We start from the raw sequence: 21,491 nt of genomic DNA on the forward strand, positions 1-21,491 counted from the left end.
TCCGTACGCAATTGGAAACTTGAATAATTTACAACACTTCCTCAGGGGTCTTGTGGGATAGTATCTTCCCCTTCCCATATTTACCCCATATTTACTGGAATTTTTATATTTTTGAAATAAATACCTCACTCAACATTTTGATAAGGGCATTTTGCAGGGAGGGGGATGTATCACAAAAATGGACACAAGTGAATTTGAATTTAGAATTTGAAAATAATTTTGGCGGTATCGAAACGTGGCACCGGAATACAGGCCTACAGTTTGTTTTATCTCCAATAGGTATGAAACTTACGGTGCATGTAGACATGGTCAGATAGACCTCTAAATACAAAATGGTTTGAAGTTGGTAACAGTATGTAATAATTGAATTTGGGCAATAAATCTTATTTTCTCTGACTAGATTAAAGCTACAGGGAATGTAGAGAAGGACAAAGAAACCTCAAATGAAAACAAAAACTATTGAAAACAATTTATTCTATTGATTTGTGATGCCCAAAGTAGGTCCATATTTGTTTTGTGTCTAATCTACTGATTTTGAACAGAATGAACAAAATTTACTAAAAACAAGAGTGTGTTGATGTAATGGACAGAAAAACAAGAGCTAAGAGCTCATATGGTACTTGAGGCAAGAAGAGCTAAGAGCCAAGAGCTCATATGGTATGAGCTCTAACAGAATTCTAAGAATCAATAGATTAATCTAAAAGGAAAGAGCTCTGAGTCACGATGTCCTTCTAAATATCAAAATTCATTAAGATCCGATCACCCACTCGTAAGTTGTAAATACCTCATTTTTTCTAATTTTTCCACTCCCTTTAGCCCCACCCCCCAGATGGTCGAATCTGGGAAAACAACTTTATTAAGACAATTTGTGCAGCTCCCTGAAACGCCTACCAATTTTCATCGTCCTAGCACGTCCAGAAGCACCAAAATTGCCGAATCACTGAACCCCTCCCCCCAATTCCCCAAAGAGAGCGAATCCCGTACGGGTACGACAATCATGTATCAAGGACATTTGCTTATTTTATCCACCAAGCTTCATCCCGATTCCTCCACTCTAAGTGTTTTCCAAGATTTCCGATTTCCCCCTCCAACTCCCCCCAATGTCAACAGATCTGGTCGGGTTTGAAATAAGAGCTCTGAGACATGAATTCCTTTTAAATATCAAATTTCATTAAGATCCGATCACCCGTTCTTAAGTTAAAAATACCTCAATTTTTCTAATTTTTCCAGATTATCACCCCTCCCCCAGCTCCTCCAAAGAGAACGGATCCGTTCCAATTATGTCAATCACGTATCTAGAACTTGTGCTTATTCTTCCCATCAAGTTTCATCCCGATCTATCCACTCTAAGCGTTTTCCAAGATTTATGTTTCCCTCCTCCAAACCCCTATATCCCGGATCCAATTTGAGTCGAAAATAGAGCATCTGAGACATAAGATCTTTCTATATATATCAAGTTTCATTAAGATCCGATCACCTGTTCGTAAGATAAAAATACCCCAATTTTCACGTTTTCCAAGAATTCCGGTTTCCCCCTCCAACTCCCCCAATGTCACAGGATCTGGTCGGAATTTAAAATTAGAGCTTTAAAGCACAAGATCCTTCTAAATATCAAATTTCATTAAGATCTGGTCACCCGTTCGTAAGTTACAAATACCTCATTTTTCCGAATTACCCCTCCCCCAACTCCACCAAAGAGAGTAGATCCGGTCTGGTTATGTCAGTTACGTATCTTAGACAGGTTTCTATTCTTCCCATCCAATTTCATCCAGATCTCTCCGCTTTACGTAATTTCTAAGATTTCCGGTCCCCCAACTGACTCCCCCCCCCCAATGACGCTGGATCCGGTTGAGATTTAAACCAAGAAATCTGAGTTACGAGATCCTTCTAAATTTGAAGTTTCATGAAGGTCCGATCACTCCTTCGTAAGTAAAAAATACGTCATTTTTTCTAATTTTTCAGAATTAACCCCCCCCCCCCAATTGAGCGGATCCGTTCCAATTTTGTCAATCATGTATCTAAGACTTCTGCTTATTTTTCCCACCAAGTTTCATCCCGATCCCTCCAATCTAAGCGTTTTCCATGATTTTAGGTTCCCCCCAAACTCCCCACAATGTCACAAGATCCGGTCGGGATTTAAAATAAGAGCTTTGAGACACGATATCCTTCTAAATATCAAATTTCATTGAGATCTGATCATCCGTTCGTAAGTTAAAAATACCTCATTTTTTCGATTTTCTTAGAATTACCCTCCCTCCCCCCTAACTACCCCAAAGAGAGCGGATCCGTTCCGGTTATGTCAATCATGTATCTAGGACTTGTGCTTATTTTTTCCACCAAGTTTCATCCCAATCCCTCCACTCTAAGTGTTTCCCAAGATTTTAGGTTCTCCCTTCCCAACTTCCCCCCCCCCCAATGTCACCAGATCCGGTCGGGATTTAAAATAACAGCACTGAGACACGATATCCTTCCAAACATCAAATTTCATTAAGATCTGATTAACCGTTCGTAAGTTAAAAATGCTTCATTTTTTCTACTTTTCCGAATTAACCGACCCCCCTCCCCCCTTCAGATGGTCAAATCGGGAAAACGAATCGGGGAAACGACAATTTCTTATTTAATCTGTTCCGGTCCCTTATACGCCTGCCAAATTTCAACGTCCTAGCTTACCTGGAAGTGCCTAAAGTAGCAAAACCGGGACCGACAGACAGACCGACAGAATTTGCGATTGCTATACGTCACTTGGTTAATACCAAGGGCCATAAAAATGCAGCTAATACACAACGTTCTCAATTAAGCCCAAGTTACGCTCTGGCCTTTATTGGGTTCAGGGCATTTGTTATTTTTATTGTTGATGGGGTTTTTCATTTCAGTTTCTTTTCGTTTTGGGTTTCATTTATTCAGTCATAGTAATTTTGGTTTAGATTTTGACAATACTCGTTACTTTTCTTTAAAAAAATATATATTTTTTTATTACTGTTTTATTGTAGCCATATTTGTCAAGTTTATGAAGCCCGCTTCAAAATTGTCATTGAAAAAAAAAATCAAGAAAAAACTACCCAATCCAAATTTTTCAAATAAATTTCGCCATCCCTGCCCTTAAACATTTTCGTGATTTGGTACCACTTCTTGCCCCTTTCGGCAAGAAGTGGTGCCTCGTTTCTCAATCCGTACACGATGTATGTATTTTGTTTTTATAGAAATTCTTTAAGACCTTTATAGCTTCGATTTTTTACAGTAGTTTTTAACTTGTTACTAACCATGCAGATAGCTCCTCACTTAAGAACTTCATGAGTCCCTAAACTCTTTGGCAAACGAATCTCCTTTCTAGGCTTAGAATACTGAATAAAGCATGTGCTAAAGAATGTTTCCTGTTTTACACGGGTTTATAAAATGAACATTTTTTTCAGCTCTTTTCCTTTTTTTTTATTTTTTTTATTTGATATCGTATTTGTTCCTAGGGATAGTAGTCAGTTTTCCTCATAAGATTTATATATAGTAGTTACCATAGTCTTGAAAGGAGTGAGTTTAAAAGGTAAGAAACTCGTTAACGAAAATTAGTTCCAAATTAAAGTAGCAAGGTTTGATTTTGGGGTTTTATGCTATAATATAAGCCTAAGATTGATTATAAAGAACACTAGGAATCCTCAAATTTCAAAATTTAGTGGAAATGGAATACCATCTGTGAGATATGTACTTAGCTAGTTTTTACATAGGACAGTTATTTGGTGCGGTCCTAATGATTCAAAAATTACTAAAATATTAGAAAATTTGGGTTCCTTCTTTAAACAATTCCCGAAGGATTAAGAGTCAAAAGAGTAGAAGATATAGGAGGGGGGGTGCTTGAGCTGTTGGAAGGGAAAAGACCTAAGGATACCACTTTAGGCTTTCTAGTCATACAGATTGAAATTTCGTTCATGACCAAACAGGGTGTAATCAACGTCTCAGAAAGCCTCAAATGAAAACTTTTTTAAATATTATTTTATGAAATATATATCATATTGAACTTAGTTTTTTTTGCATATTTATTCTAAAATAAAGCTGCAATTTGTGACATATGTATTTAGTCTGTTTTGATTTAGTATAGTAACAACTGCATTTCATTTCTACTGTTTTTAGCGCTTCTACCCAAAATAGTACCTTAACAGTCCATCTGGAAAAGAAGCAAGTTCACTGCAACTTTTGTAAAAAAAAAAAAAAAAAAAATAGTACAATCTTTGAAAGGACTACATCTCAATATGTATACTATTTCCATCCATCTTCCTTTCAACACCAATTGTCATTACCGGACTTCGGGAACACATTAAGAATTCTGAGTACAGACAACGATTTTATGTTGAAACAAAAGAAACACAGTTTGGAGCTAAAGATAGCACAGATGTTAGCTGCAATTTTGTTTATTTACTTACAGTTTCGTTGTTTAGAGATTTAATAAGATTGAACATTTTTTGCCCTTGCATCTAAACTCCAATATCGTTTTTTTTTAATACTGTTTAAAAAAAATCATACTGCTATAGATTAATGCCAAGTACACTACTCAACTCAAGTTCATATTTTTATTGGCATACTTACCAACTTGTTTAATTGGTTTTGTATTTGAATTTACTCGGAATGAAAAATCTGTAAAGTCTTTTGGCCAGAAGGTACAGAAGGGGTTACCCCGGATTCTTGTGGCGTCACCTTCGCAAGTACGTCGTCTGTATTTGCCAAAATTATGCTGCGCTTATGGAAGTGTGAGTGGACTGCCCATATTAAGGATGCCCTTAATATGTGCTCTAACCCTCTTTATTATATTTACGCACTAGTAGTATGGCAAAATGGGTACAAGCGGGCCCATATCCCTTTATTTTTATCAGTGCCCTATCCTATTCGTTTAAGCGGTGCCCTATCCCAATGTGCTATTAGATCTGCTAGTCCTTCGTATCCAGCGAAAAACTTCTACGAGATCTAACATTTTTCCGGACACAATATATTCTTAGTGAAACCTGTACAAACGGGTTCATAGTGTCATCTCAATTTCTGGTTGATAAGAAAAAATCATGGGGTATTATTATTTGAGTTTTGTTTGCCGATTATGTTGTTCAATAATAGAAATGAGTTCTATGTGACATGATATCTAATAAACGAAGTTTTGATATGGATTGTAATATACAATTGGATGAGATCTTTTGTACTCTAATGGTATCGATCCGATTATTAATTACTGATTACTGATAATTGATTATGGCCACAACCGGTCAGGCATCATTATTGTAATGTAATGGTCCTGAGCACATTGGTTTTTCCATTATCGGGTTTGTGCATGAGTTTTCGCCTCCACATTCCCATCAAGGACCCAACGCCCCGACCAGAGTTCCAATTCCCCCTCAAACGCCCCATTGCCCTCTCCACTTTTTGAACCTCCTCCAACTTTTTGACCACCCATTTTTTCTTTTTCTATGTTTTAAAATCACATTAAAGTTCTTAGAAATACATTCTAAGGCAATCAATGTATTGCTTCTTAGACGCTGGCCAATTGAAGTCAAGCGTCACAATATCGTAACAAGTTAACTGTGCAATCGATTCGCTCAATTGGAGTCAGATTTTCAATAAATGCTACCAGTGATTTGTTTCCGGGTATCTTTTCTGGCATCATTCCAAGAATATGGAAACCGGTCTGTGGGAATTTCGAGAATGATGCGTTATCTGGTATTGTGTAATCATTCATTTTGTTGGCGAAACAATACAAGGAATAGAGGTGGGCCCACATCATGATTTCCGAGAATTTCTTAGCCTGCTTCGGAGAATTTCAAGAATGATACGTTATCTTGCATTGCGTAATCAATCATTTTCTCGATGAAACAATACAATGAATACAAGCAGGTCCATATCCTGATTTCCGAGAATTTCTTTGCATGTTTCCTAAAAATTTTAAGAATGATGTGTTGTCTGATATTACCCAATCATTCATATTGTCGGGGAAACAATTTAATACGTTCTGTGACAGCCCCTACATCTGGTCCTTTCAGATAACAACTGAGCCAACGGTATATTTAGCTTCCAAGCTGTTTTTTATTGATTTTATGAAATTTTTGTCGATTGTATAAATCGAATTTGTGGCCGGCCACGCTAACCTAACCTAAGCAAACCTAGATTAAAAGCAGTTAACCTAACCTAAACTAACTAAGAAATCTAAATTAGCAAGACTTAATACGTAACACTTGATCAATTGCTTTTTTCATTAATTACTGATACTCAGTCACCAATTAAAATAAATTGGAAATTACCAAGTAGCTCGGTTTGTTCTGTGCAAAAGTGCTTTTTATTCATTTTTCCCAATTAAAAGATTGGGAATTTACCAAGTAGCTGACTTTTTTCAATGCGAAATTATTTTTACATTAATTTTTGATACCCAGTCACCAATTAAGACTTGGAATTTACCAAGTATGTGAGTTTTTTCTATGCAAAAGCTTTTTCATTACTTTTTAATACAATTTTACTAATTAGAAGACTTGAAATGTACCAAGTAGCTTAGTTTATTGTATGCAAAAGTGTTTTTTTTATTAATTTTTGATACTCAGTCACCATTTAAAAAACTTGAAAATTACAAAGTAGCTGAGTTTGTTCAATGCAAAATTGCTTTTTCATCAATTTTCGTTACTCTGTCATCAATTAAAAGACTTGGAATTTACCATATAGCTAAGTTTTCCTATGCAAAATGCTTTTTTATCAATTTTTTACTCTCAGTCACCAATTAAAAGACTTAGAATTTACCAATTATGTGAGTTTTTTCAATGCAAAAGTGCTTTTTTGTTAATATTTGATAGCCATCAAGTAAAATACTTGGAATTTACCAAGTAACTGAGTTTGTTCTATGCAAAAGTGCTTTTTTTAATTAATTTTTGATGCTCATTCACCTATTAAAAGATGGAATTTAGCAAGTAGCTGAATTTGTTCTAAGCAAAAGCACATTTTTAATAATTCCTGATACTCTGTCACCAATTCAAAGATTTATAATTTACCAAGTAGCTAAGTTTTTTCTTTGCAGAAGTGCTTTTTTATTAATTTTGACGCTCATTCACCTCTTTTTTGTTAATTTTGATGCTCAGTCACCAACTAAAAGACTTGAAATTTACCAATTAGTTGAGCTTGTTCTATGCAAAAGTGCTTTTTTATTTATTATTGATACTCACTCACAAAATAAATGACTTGGAATTTAGCAAGTAGCTTAGTTTGCTCTATGCAAAAGTGCTTTTTTCCTAATTTTTGATGCTCAGTCACCAATTAAAAGACTTGAAATTTACCAAATAGTTGGGTTTGTTCTATGCAAAAGTGCCTTTTTATTAATTTTGATGCTCAGTCACCTCTTCTTTTTTTTTCAATTTTGATGCTCAGTCACCAATTAAAAGAATTGGATTCTGCCAAGTAGCTGAGTTTGTTCCATGCAAAAGTGCCTTTTTATTTATTATTGATACTCACTCACCAATTAAATGACTTGGAATTTAGCTTATTTTGCTCTATGCAAAAGTGCTTTTTTCCTAGTTTTTAATGCTCAGTCACCAATTAAAAGACTTGAAATTTACCAAGTAGTTGGGTTGGTTCTATGCAAAAGTGTCTTTTTATTAATTTTGATGCTCAGTCACCTCTTCTTTTTTTTCAATTTTGATGCTCAGCCACTAATTAAAAGACTTAGAGTCTGCCAAGTAGCTGAGTTTGTTCCATGCAAAAGTGCTTTTTATTTATTATTGATACTCACTCACCAATTAAATGACTTGGAATTTAGCTTGTAGCTTAGTTTTCTCTATGAAAAAGTGCTTTTTTACAAATTTTTGATGCTCAATCACCAATTAAAAGACTTGAAATTTACCAATTAGTTGAGTTTGTTCTATGCAAAAGTGGTTTTTTATTAATTTTTGACTTTCAGTCATCAATTTAAAGACTTGAAAATTACCAAGTAGCTGAGTTTGTTCTATATAAAAGTGTTTTTTATTAATTTTTGATAATCAGTCACCAATTAAAAGACTTTGAGTTTACCAAGCAGCTGAGGTTGTTCTGTGCAAAGGTACTTTTTCTTATTAATTTTTGATGCTCAGTCACCAATTAAAAGACTTGGAATTTACCAAGTAGCTGAGTTTGTTCTATGCAAAAGTGCTATTTTATTAGTTTTTTATACTCAGTCATCAATCAAAAGACTTGGGTTTACCAAGTAGCTGAGTTTGTTCTGCGTAAAAGTGTTTTTTTTTTATATTAATTTTGATGCTCAGACACCAATTATAAGACTTGGAATTTACCAAGTAGCTGATTTTTTCTATGCAAAACTGCTTTTTTTTCATTAATTTGTGCTACTCTGTCGTCAATTAAAAGACTTGGAATTTACCATGGTGTTAAGTTTGTTCTATGCATAGGGGCTTCTTTATCGATTTTTGATACTCGGGGTGCATTTCATGATTCAAATATAATTTCCAAAAATATTTCTTAGTTCCAAAAAAGAAAATCGAAGTTCCGAAAATTCTAAGTGCAAGAAAATTCCCAAAAACTTCTAGGTGTAAAAAAATCAATAATATCGATAATCAATAATCAGAGCTCAGGACCATTACCTTACAAAAATGATACCTGCCCGGTTGGAGTCACAACAATTTTTGGACATCGAAATAAGTTTCATTAACCATCCAAGAATATGTCTCACCAGGAAGCATCTCAAATCCCTGTCTTATGCATATTCTCGGAATGATGCCAAAAAAGATGCTCGGAAACATATCACTGATTGCATTTACCATATATCCAAATGTGAAATCGATTGCGCAGTGACGCTTAACACCAGTTGGCCAGTGTCCCAGAAACAATGCACTGATTGCCTGAATATATTTCTAAGAACATTATTTCTTCAATGACATTTTAGCTCAGTCGAGTAATGTGTCAATCTTTTACCATAAGAAATAATAGTCTGATGTTCGATTGATACATTAGACAAAAATTTCATAAAATCAATGGAAAACTGCTTAGAAGCTAAAAATGTTGTTGGATCAGTTGTTATCTCTAAGGATTAGATTTTAGGGTTGTTACCGAGCGCATTGTATTGTTTTGCCGACAACATGAATGATTACGCAATACTAGATAACTTGTCATTCTTGAAATTCTTGGAAACGTGTCAAGGAATTCTCAGATATCAGGACATGGGCGCGCTTGTATTCATTGTTTTATTTCGTCGAGAATAGGAATGATTACCGCAATACCAGATCACGTATCATTCTTGAAATTCTCCGACACATGACAAGAAATTCTCGGAAATAATGATATAGCCCTGCTTGTCTTCCTTGTGTTGTTTTACCGACAACACGAATCATTATACAATACCAGATAACTTATCATTCTTGAAATTCCTGGAAACCTATTTGCTTGTTCTTGAAATGATGCCAAAAAAGTGCTCGGAAGCAAACAACTGGTATCATTTACCAAAACTTCAACTCTAATTAAGAAAATCGATTGCGCAGTTAACTTGTTACGATATCATGGCCCTTTACATCAATTGGCTAGCGTCCCAGAAAAAATACATCGATTGCTTTAGAATGTATTTCTAAGAACTTTAATGGGATTTTAAGACATGGAAAAAATGGTTGGGGGAAAAAGGTTATTTGGCGGGTATTGGGGACCTGGGGGGACTCGGGGCCCTGGTTTGGAGCGTTGGGACCTGGATGGGAATTTTGGGGCCAAAACACATGCGCAAAACCGGTAATGGAAAACCAATGTGTTCAGGACAATTACATAACAATAATGATACCTGGCCGATTGTAGTCATAATCAATATTAATAATCGGCACGATGCTATTAGAGTACAAAAAGATCTCTTCCAATTGTATGTTAGAATCCATATCAAAACTTCGTTTATTAGACATCATGTCACAGCAAACTCACTTCTATTATTGAACAACATACTTGGAAAACGAAACTCAGATAATAATGCTCCAAGAATTTTCCTTATCAACCGAAAATTGAGGTAACTTTATGGGCCCGCTTGTACAGAAAGAATGGCTTCACCGAGGATATATTGCTTCTGGAAAAAATGTTAAACCTCGTAAAAGTTTTTAGTTAGATTCGAGGGACTAGCAACTCCAATAACACATTGGGATAGGGCACTGCTTAAACGAGTAGGATAGGGCACCGCTTAAGCTAATGAGAACTGGGCCCGCTTGTACCGATCTTACCCACACTACTCGTACTCAATTTTACGATATGAGTCTTACTATATGCTCTAATAGGCCTTGAACCTAAAAAAGGTAATTTTATATAAATTACCACTACTCTAATATTTGTAACTGTTGCGCTCATGTTTTTTTAAGTATTCCTGACTTCAGATTCCAAGGCATCATAGGCAGATGAGAAAAAATAAATAAAAATGTACTGTCAAATAAGTAATGAATCTAGCAAAGATTTCATGGAATTGGAGGAGGGTGGATGCCAGGATTTTTGTAACTTTAAAAAGGCAGATCCTTACTAAACTTCTTTTGTTTCAGGAGAGAATATTTGATTTTTTGTGGTCCCCAGATTTTGCCTACAAAATTATTGCTACTGTCAAATCAGTATTTACTTTTGAAAATTTTGATGATAAGAATTTTTATCTACTTTAATTTCACCTAAAGTAACTTTTTCAGTCTGCCGAGTCGCTGTCGCCATCTTCGTCCCTGGTTGCTTATTCCCCTTTGGCAGAACTGTGTAATGCATTTGTTCCAGCCTTTAATGACATCAGAATTTCTCCACCTCTGGCCATATATAACAATATACTCAACATTTTGTCTGAGGCGCTCAAGTTTGCTGCAGATCAACTGTTGGCCTTTTATAGGGGAAAAGTTGCCAATGCAAGTCCAGAAGCGAAAGATTTTTTCCAATTGATGTGTGTCGAGTTTAGAGATAATGTTATTGGTTTCTTAGAATCATCTGTAGGGCTGCTGTACCCTGCGCAGGAAGTTTCGAAGTATTCTGGCATGACTATCATGGAAATTCAGAACCAAGTATGCATATTACTTATATTTAGTATCATGGTTTCGTTTGATTATAAACTAGATAACATGTTTATTAGACTGGTAGATTTTAGATGCTTAATGCAGGGAAGTATCCAGGATTTTTTTCGAGGGGGGGGGCATTTGTGTTACGTTTTTACGAATCGGGCAAACATTTCGAGGGGGGGGGGGTAAAACTCCCTAATTATCCCCCTGGATACAGCCTTGGATTAATGTCCCTGATATTTGCTTCAATGAAGAATGGATATTTGCAAGCACTGGGAGGTTCAAATTCGTCGATTATGTCTGTCATGATTTGATTGTAAATAACTGTCACGTTTGTTGGGCCGGTAGAATTCAGGCGCTTAATTTCCCTGAATTTTCTGTTGAATACAATTTTTTTTTATAAAAAGATGTGTTTACTTACCAACAAATAGATGTCATCCTCCAGCCATCATATAAAACCATATTTATTGCTTGTTAAAAAATATCGTCTTATTCTCTAACGGAAATCATAGAAGGGACTGCAATCTTGTGTATAGAAAAATTTAAGGGATGTGTGCATGGTAAGCACAAACTCACAAAAGAAATTAGCTACAACCATTGCCAAAGCCGGTCATAACACGTGAAATGTATTACTGCAATGGACAAAACCACTCAGATATCATTTAATACTAACCTACAAAAGCTCGAAAAAGCAGACACTGTTGTGATAACAATATTAATATTGCTGGTGTGAACAGGTAAAAGCAAGATTCATTCTTAGTGACTTTATGAAAAGCAATAATCTAAGTCAAAGGAGATATGCTTGGCCCCCTCCTAATTAATCATTCTTGAAAATAACGCGTAGAAAAAACACATGTCTGACGCGTTGCAATGGCTCTCTAAAAGCAAAAGTTTTGTCTCCATATTTTCTAACTAAGCTTTAAAAATGTTTATACCGTATTGGCAGTATCATTGGTATTACCGCCAAAGATGGATGATAATAAGGTAAAAGTAAGCACAGGTATGTAGGAATTTCTCATACTTCTAGTATTCCTGACTCCGGTTTAAAAAAAAGAACAATCTACATCGACGCATATATGCAGGTAGCCCCTGTCCCTCTGATGCCTGGATATACATACTACTACTGCTACTGCTAACAACTCCCCGCAGCACCAAGGCGCCTGATGGCAACACAGCTACGCACGCTCCTCCTCCATCCCAATATATTCAAAGCCTCCCATTTTACACCCTCCTAGGAAGTTCCCATTTCCTTTAAATCTTTCTTTATGACGTCCTCCCACCCTTGACGAGGACGACCTGCTTTTCGTTTAGCTCTAGACGGTTGGCCGAAAAGGACAATCTTCGGCATTCTGTCATTCTTCATCCGCACAACTCGCCCTATTTCAACCTTTCTTTCATTATAGCACCAGAAAGCGGGCTCGAACCTGATTTTTCGCAGAGCCTACTGTTTGAAATACGGTCAGTCAGCCAGGTAGCCAGAACAATCCCCGTGCAATTTCTCTGGAAAACATTTAGCAAATTTTCATCCGGTTTTCGGAGTGCCCATTCTTCCCAGCCATATTTGACCGCCGTCATCATTGTATCTTCTAATATTCTAATCTTGGTTTGCAGACTTGTCTTGTTATTCTTCCAAACATTTTTAACTGTGAAAAAATCACCGTAACCCTTGGCTATTCTACTTTTACCGTCTTCACAGCTCCCACCGTCTTTACTAATAATACTACCGAGGTAAGTGAAGCTGCCCACCTGATCAATCTTTTCGTTACCCAACGTCACCTTTTCTTCTTGACTTATTCCTAGCCTTAGTCTTCTTAACATTAACTTTCAAACCTATTCTAGCACCCTGAACACGCAAAACCTCTACACTTTCAACCTCTACACTCGCTAACCTCTATCCCCCTGATCTCGCAAAACCTCTGTAAGTTCATTAATTTTGCTCTCGCTTTCATCTAGGATACCTAAATCTTCAGCATAATCTAAGTTCTGACATTTTTTTTCATTTGTATTAATTTTCCTTGTACCTGTATCTCATGAAGAGCTGGTTCATAATCATAAATAATACAAATTAAAAAATAAACAACAACAAAAAAATCAGCAAAGGTTTCCATATAGCCTAGGACTACATTCAGCCGTTAGCGGAGCGGGCGCAATTACGGAAAGATCATTGATAGTAAATCGAATGTTATCAAAGCTAGAAAATTAATCTAAACTTTGACAAATTTATCGCCAAAACCTAAAGAAGGCTGATTTCACTTGAAGCTTAAGCCCGGTTAAATTGTTAAAACATCAGGTCTGACCTTAAGTTTAGGGCCTTGCAATATAAGTTGAACTGCAAGCAAAGCGAGAAATAGATTTAAGCTTCTAGTCAGCGCTAGTTGAAACTTATTCATGGGCAAATTTGAACGATTGTTTGGCCTAAACGGGGTTGGATTGAATAGGGGTTGAGTTGGACAGGATTGACTTAATTGAGGATTGAATTGCAGAGGTTGTGTTGAATTAGGGTTGAGTTAGGCGGGTTTGAGTTCAACGGGTTGAGTTAGTCTGGGGTGAGTTGCACACACAGCTCTTACTTTTATCCTATAATTACAATTGTAAATGTTCAAACAATCGTTTTATATTATTTATATTAGATAGATAATGATTTACATGGCCATTCTTATTTGAACTATAGCTAAATATTGATTACTGTTTGCCTTTCAAGAAAATGGTTCTTTTAATGGAATAGTTCCTTTAATCGCTTAATGAAGGATGGTTTTTTTTTTAAGTCGAGTTTGAAAAACTAGTATAGACCCAAACGTGTTTTTAGACGTTTATTGCGTAATATTATCCAACGCTGCAATCTAAAGTTCTGAATCAGAACTCCTGAATCAGTTTTGTCTCTTAAAAACTTACCATATTTTATAATTTTAGCCAAGACTTTGAAGACTAAAGTGCATTGGTAAGAGATAGTGATTCCTTTCTGGAAAGAAAAAGTAATTAGAAAATGGAAGATTTTTCCCCTTGTAAGAAGACCGTTGAAATTAGGAATCTTAGCATTTGAAAAAATTTTAACCGTTACATTAGGAACCGAACTATTTTCTTTTTTCATAACAAAGTATGTTTTATTTTTTAGAGGAGTCATAAATTAGATAGGACAGGGATCACTTCAATTCTGGCTGAATTCTTGCCTGAGCTGACAACCGAAGAAGAAGAAGTGAGGAGTCAAGAAAAAGAAAAGTTAGAAGAAAATGATCAAACGATGATTGAAGATAGTGAAGCGGAAACAGTCGGCAAAGAGTAAATCAACTTGTATTTTAAACTCTAAAGTTAAAAATGTGCATTTCGTTTTTTAGGGAATTTTCCCCTTTGAAAACACGCTTTTCCCTAAGCATCGGTTTTTAGGATTCCATTATCCTAAAAAGATGTAAGGGACGCCGTCGGTCGAATTTTCTTACGACTCCCTGATTAAGCAGTTGTAAGTGATAGGAGCCCTCTGTTTAGCATCCGTCTGGTTTTTATGTAAAAAACAGTTTTAAACTGTGCTTTTAATAGTTGGATACTTTATTTAAAATTTAGACTCTTTTCGTGAACTTCAAGTCTAGAAAAGTATATTTCAAGATAGACTCCTGAAATTCAGGTAAATAAATAAATTTTCGGTAGTTGTCGAGACGAGGAAATAAAAAACAAAGTCAAAAAGCAGATTGTTGTAATTCTGGCATTAGTGTCGACAAAAAATAAACAGCACCACCAAGTGTTTGGCGTTTCTTGGCTCTTTTTCAAGCTTCATAATTTTTTTTTTAGAAACTTAAACTAATTTTGCCAATTACATTAATTTTATCTTATTATCATTCTAACAAAAATATGCCGAAATATAGATGACATTGTTGTTCATCTTTGTTGACACTTGTCTAGAGCGCTTATTTAAGTTATCCACGTTCTTAGCTGATACTGTGAAAAACAGTAAGATAGTTTTAAAATTGTTGAAATATTTTGGTCATCGTGCAAGTTAGAATTTAGTTCAGGTGTGTTTCGTGAACAATTGAAGCTGTTTTATTGTATCTGGGTTGAAGGTCAAATAAAAAAAAAATATGTTTCGATGGTTCCGTTTTTGGCTAACTATAATAAAATGCAGGTCACAGGGTGGATGCAGAACTCAAATTTATTTTTGGAACTTTGGCCCCATAAAGATATTTTACCCGAAACAATACAAGAGAGGAAGAGAGACCTAAATGAACTTGTAAAGTCAACTACTTCTGCTTTGAACAACTGAAGTTCACGAGAACATGAATGCAGGAGCGAACATCACCGATGTAACATAGACTGATATGTTCTGAAAGTCATACGACAAACAGACATAGAGGACACAGGATTACTGAGAAAAAATTATGCTTAACGAAATAATTCCGTTGATACCTTAACTATCAAGGATGTCAAAACAGTATCATTTTCCGAAAGTTTTTATCAGGTCTATAGATCAGAATAAAAAGAAAAGAATTCTTACAATAAATAACCAACCCACCCACTTTGGGCTAAATATTGCATCTTGTGGTTTCCTGTTTACCGACATGTTATTCCTCAGGTTAGACAGTTCCACAAAGATTGAAGGTGAGCATCGTGAAGAAGCAGAAAATGTTGAAGTTATGTCCTAATTAATTCAAAATGTCCAAATTTAATAAAATCTCTTCGATCATAAAAAATAAAAACCAATCTACTTAGTTTTTGTTAAGTTCCATTGGAATATTGTTCTATTTAAAGGTCTCCTTCTGACGAAAATTGTAAACAAAATTCCACAGTAATTTTCGGGCAGTTTTATTAATATAAAATTTTAGGATCAATCCTTATCTTTTTTTTAGATTCGGCATCATTTCAGTTCGATTGTATTTAAATTTTCCAGGAAAAAGGTTGGTAGACCAAATAAATATTCATATACTAATTTGCAATTTGTCTGTAAACTCGCCCAGAGAGAAAACCTGTTTATTTTAACATATAATACAACAGAGGTGTAAAGCCAAACGAACAGTCTCATCGAGCTTGGTCGGTAAAGCATAGATCGCACTCTTATTGTCAATGTTTTTTTTTTTCCAGTGCGAAGTGGAGTTCCTTTCCCGTCAGCTAAAACTCCAAACATTGATAATATATTCCTTTGTGAGTAAAATTGTGTTTATGGAGTAAAAAACCGATATTGCACTAAATTCAACGTGCAGACGGATAAAGAAGAAAGGGAATGAGGGGGGTGTGACATTTTCTCAGGGTATGAACAGAGTTTGGCATTTTTTCCAAAATTAAGACTATACAGAGCACTACCCCGGCGAAGCGATTGCCAACTGCAAGGGCCGAAGGCTCGAGTACCGACCCGAACAAAGCTGGAACTGAAATTCCGATTGAGAGTGGAGAGAAAAGGCGAAGGCCCCAAGAAACCAGTTCTTTCTAGCTAGTACAATGAAAAAAAAACCTAAAAACTAAAATAGTCTCAAACCTTGCATTCCAATCTTAATCCTGAAAAGAACAGGATTGCTATCCCTTCAAGCCCTAACTTAACTGTAAAGTTTAGATGTACTGACATAAATTGAGGACAATTGATGTAGATGGAAGAAAATTGATGACAATGAAGATCCAGAGTTGGTCAGAGACATCATTTGCAAGAAAAGTCTAAACTTTTAATGTTGTATCTTTGGAAGGGATCCTTAGATTTTGTTAAGCTCTTAAAAGGTGTGCTTAACCTTTTGGATTATTTTGACAATTTTTTAGAAATCAGAAATCATTTATTTAAAGACAGCTTTCATAGTCGTTGATAAAAACCACAAACTAAATGTCGCTTTCATTACAAACCTAGTCCTAAGGCATTTTGTTATAGGCACTGGTAAAAAATGCCACAAATGAATTGTTAAATTGATTAGTTCTGCAAGGCACCGGCCCTAATTCGGTCTTCTTTCTGGTATTAACTAATGAATTGGCAGAAGGAGGTAGAAAACATCGGTGCTTGGGGCTAGCAATGAGAAATTGACCGAAACGCATTTTCAACTGAAACCTGAGATCTCTAAGGGATTCAATCTTTAAAGACTCAAGAGCAGACTTATAATCTACCAATTTTTCTCTGAGGATGATTTTAACTGCTTATTTTTAGACTCCTTCCATATCATCACTTAGATGTTCAATATTATGAATCTGAGGCCCCAAAACGGAACATACATATTCTAATATGGGATGTATGTATGTTAGTTATGCCGTTTTCAGCTGATTTACTTGGAAACCCAAGTGGCACAATTGGAATCAAAGAACGTAGTGCACAATTGCCTTTCTGGAGCAGCCCTTGAGCATGAGCAATAAATGAGCAATCGGGGCTGAAATTAACTCCAGGGACTGTGGCTGACGATACAGGTGGAAGCAAGGGAGCTGGGCAAACAAGATCCCGTTTCAGTGGATCTAATCATACGGTTATGGTTTTGCGTTCGTTGATCTATAAACTATTTGTACTATATTCTTCTTTGAATTCTGTTAAAAGATCAGGGCTGAATTTGGGCATAGCTTGGGTGGCTACAGTAAACTTAAGAAGCGCAGATAGATCGTCGACCTATTTGAATCGGTCATCCATGTTGTCAATAATATAATTAACTAGCTTTTGGGGTGGCGCTTCGCGCCACCCCAACACCTAGTTGGTGGGGGCGCTTCGCCCCCCCGCGCGCGTAAGTCGATACGCGCCATTGTAGCTGTGTCCCTGTGTCCCACCTGTGAATATAGATAGATATATATATATTTTTAACTACGTAAAACTTGCGAATATACAACATTCTTGGCTGTCCCATTGTCTGTGCATTTAAATAGATTGTCAGGTTTACCGACTCTTGAACATGCAGCATATAATTGTCCATGGGAAAAACAATCTGTATTCAGATCTGTACCTCATTATTCTAATGATTGCCCTTGAGCTTTGTTGATTGCTAATCGAACATTCCCTGTGTCCCCGTCGTCATCTATATATCCCCCTGTGCCCCCCGGTGTCTCCGTTGCTGGTGTTTCCCTGTGTCCCGGTCGTCATTTGTGTCCCGGTGTCCCAGTCTGTAATTTCTCTTTGAGTGTCACGATCGTCATTTATATTCCCTGCGTCCTGGTCGTCATCTGTGTTCCGGTGTCCCGGTGCTTTGTTGATGGTGATTGCTAATCGAACATTCCTTGTGTCCCGGTCGCTTTCTCTTTGAGTGTCCCAGTCGTCATTTATATTCCCTACGTCCCGGTCGTCATTTGTGTCCCGGTCTGTAATTTCGTCAGTCGACAAACATGACGTCAGTCGACACACAAACATGACGTCACTCGACAGACACACAGACAACTTATTTTTGTATTTATAGATTACCGCAAGGAAAAGTAGAGTGGCCACTTCGGTACATTGAGGGGCTCCACATGTAATCTCTTCCCAGTCAGAGTCGAGATCACCGGGAAAGAGGGCGTAGACTCACTGGCACCGGGAACGTAGGAAATCAATAACAGGCAGTAAGATATGTTTACGTGCGCCCATTCTTTTAAGATTCGTAGCAGCTACGAGGCGCTTAATCAAATCAAATGCTTTCATGTAATCAACGAGTAGCAAATCAACCAAAGCTTCTTCAGATTTGAGCCATTGTACGATCAGGTGATAAAGCCTAACTAAATAAACTCTAATCAAATAATCAAGTGATTCTGCAACTTGCGACACAAGATCACGGTAAACAAGGGACTCAGTGACTTTGGCAAGGTTCGACGTGATTGAAATTGGTCTCAACTGATCACAGCTTTTGGGATGCTTCACCTTTGGAGCAACGCGTATATAAGCTTGTTCCACGGCTGGGGGAACGACTGATCATTGAAGCACTAATTAATGACCGAAGTTCGAGGTTTTGCAAGAAATATAGCGTATTCACGCAAAACTTTTACTGGCAACTCGCCAGGATAAGAAGCACAATTAATTTGCAGTTTCCGCATCTCCCTGGAGACTTCGTACTTTTTTGCCAAAATATAGTTGAAATTTAGTTGTAGTCAAATTGTAATTGATTAACTATATTATGGCAACCAGCAATTAAAAGATACTTGCCTGAAACTGGATAATTTTAATTACTGAATTAACAAATTCTATCAGACTTCTAGTGTGCCACCCTGACTGACTTTGGAAACATCATTTCTCAAATAAAAAATGACTAGGTCCAAAAATGTATTGGACAAGAAATCGAACAAATTTAGACAAGCATAAAACAAAATACCTAACATTTCCGACGAAATATTTCCGCAATAAGAAAGGAGCAATTGCTTATTTAGAGCGCAAACCTCAAAAAAGAGCAACGGAGTTAACTCCACCCCTTTATCGATATGAAGAACCCATTAGCATCATCAGGAAACTACCGGGTGGCTGGGCAATTGCCACCAGTAACTTTTTTTTTACCAAAGTTTTAATAAGAATACTCTCCACTTTCGCAGGCCCCGCCCAACCCGTTTCCAATAAAGGGCCCGTACAGGAGCGTTATAAAAAATAGGCTAAAAATTTTCGTTTTTCGGATTTTGGTCTACAAAATAACCCCCCAACAAAATAAAAATTTATGTTTTAATAGCTTTAAGGTATATAGCACTTTACTTTTTTGTCACATCTCTCAGTTATTTATGATTACTATTCTAAAAAACTAACTAACGCAATACGTTCCCACAATCTAAATACTTTAAATTGCTTGCTTTTGGTAAACACTAGTCACTAAGAAGAAATGTATATTTCTTTGACAAAAATTCAACAAATAAATAAATAGTGAAAAACTGTTTTACAAATATTCTAGGGCGTTCTCTTCTCCTTAGTATAGCATCTAGATTCATTGAAAAAATTCAGAGTCACGTGGGTAAATTATTTTGAAATTTCACTCGGGATCCGCTGACTAGTAGTTTGTAATTATGGGGGTCAAATTGAAACAAAATGGATTAGTCCCCGAACTTGAATAGCGAGGAAACTCACATGTCTGCATGAGTAGCATTGATTTATCTCGCCCTTTTGAGCCTTAGTGTGGGAATAATATAAAGGATTTTTGAATCTTTTTAAACATAAGCAAATAGAAAGCTTTTACATAACGCTTCGATCTCGTTAAGTTATATGCTAAAAATCTGGAATCTTCTTTAACTAGATGTCTATATATTCTTCTTATTTTCATTCCCCTTCCTTGATTCTTGAAATAAGATGAGGAATTACCAATGGAAAAACAATATTTATAAAATTGCAATCCGACACCCACAAACCAGAAAAGACCGGTCTTTTTACAGCCATTACATCTATGACACTGAAAACATTGAAGCTGAGGCGACGTAGACTACAGGTTTTGAAACTTATAATTTCAGGTCTATTATAATGGAGCCAGAAATCGAGATCTCTTTAAAAATTCTGACAAAGATTTCTAGTGATGCTTTCATCATTCATACAGTTTTTCTCCATAAAATTTGTTTTGAACAGTCCGTAGACAATGACCAATGAAGTAGAACTTCAAACAAAAGAAATTACCACAGTGTGGTGTTGCCCCCCCCCCTCAAAACACCCAGTCAAGAGGCGTCCGCATTTTATTTAAAATAAATAATTAGGTTAAACTGAAAAGAAGAACTTAAAAGGAAGAATACATCAATGAAAATGTATTGCATATTAGACTATTAAGACTATATTAATTATTATAAAGGTAATGATATGAAAAAAATTCACTAAATTCTGAGCAGTATTTAACTTTTGTTATACGTAGTAAACCCAAAAAATGATTCAAGATATACTTTCCAGTAAAGTGCAGATAACTATCTTTTTGGGTGTAGCAACATGACACTTAAGTGCATGAGTTTCTGGGAGAGATGGGGATATACCATGTTGACAGGATATACTTCTGAATTTTGTTTGTCGATTCTTATGGGGGAGGGATAGAGTCATTTATTAGACACCCTCCCTCCTTTTTGTTTTGTAACAATAATCATAAGGCATTTTATTAAAGTCTACTTATTTTCTAGGAGTAGTAAAATCCAGCAGCATCTTGAGAAAACTGTAACAAGTAGCTGAAAATACAAAAAGGGCCGTTTATTAATATGATGGCTGTCATGTTACTCTGTGTGGTTGCTAATTTAACGGAGAATCGTTAGTTACATTGTTCTTCTCTACATGTCACTGATTTTCTTGACTAATAAACAATAAAATAAAACGTAATTAATTTCCCTGCTCCCTATATATTCACGGTGAACAGTAACAGAAATAGTATTTTATTTCTTAAAGTACCAAGGACATCCAAATAAAGACATTTTTGGACTCCATATTAGATCTATTCATACCTGAGAACGACGACTTTCTAAGATTTGTCTTTTAGTTGTTACAAATTATGTAATTTTTAGGGTAACACCGCATTTTCGTTAGTGTCACAACGTTGAGTCGAAAAATAAAAAAGCAAAACTAATTAAATTAATTTGGCAACGCTTTCCTTGCGAAAAATATTAAACATCAGCAATTTGTTGTCTCAACTGAAACGAATCTTCAAAGAAAGCTGCACCTTCTTAAGCTATTTG

General features: G+C 36.0%; 1 protein-coding gene across 3 annotated transcripts in view; it reads left to right on the forward strand.

Moving 5' to 3' along the window:
- LOC136027091 (conserved oligomeric Golgi complex subunit 8-like) overlaps positions 1-21,103 on the forward strand; it is an 89,899-nt gene extending 68,796 nt beyond the window's left edge. Inside the window, exons 7-9 of one of the 3 annotated variants that reach the window (XM_065704037.1) lie at positions 10,629-10,985; positions 14,092-14,255; positions 20,946-21,102. In XM_065704037.1, coding sequence (XP_065560109.1) covers positions 10,629-10,985; positions 14,092-14,255; positions 20,946-20,994 — 570 coding nt within the window. In that variant the 3' untranslated portion in view covers positions 20,995-21,102. Of the gene's footprint in view, positions 1-10,628; positions 10,986-14,091; positions 15,056-20,945 lie in introns of those variants that run through there. The other 2 variants (XM_065704041.1, XM_065704038.1) reach the window with 2 other exon arrangements.
- The last annotated feature ends 388 nt before the right edge of the window (positions 21,104-21,491 follow it).

The sequence above is a fragment of the Artemia franciscana genome, chromosome 5, assembly GCF_032884065.1.
Source record: "Artemia franciscana chromosome 5, ASM3288406v1, whole genome shotgun sequence".
Taxonomy (NCBI): Eukaryota; Metazoa; Arthropoda; class Branchiopoda; order Anostraca; family Artemiidae; genus Artemia; species Artemia franciscana.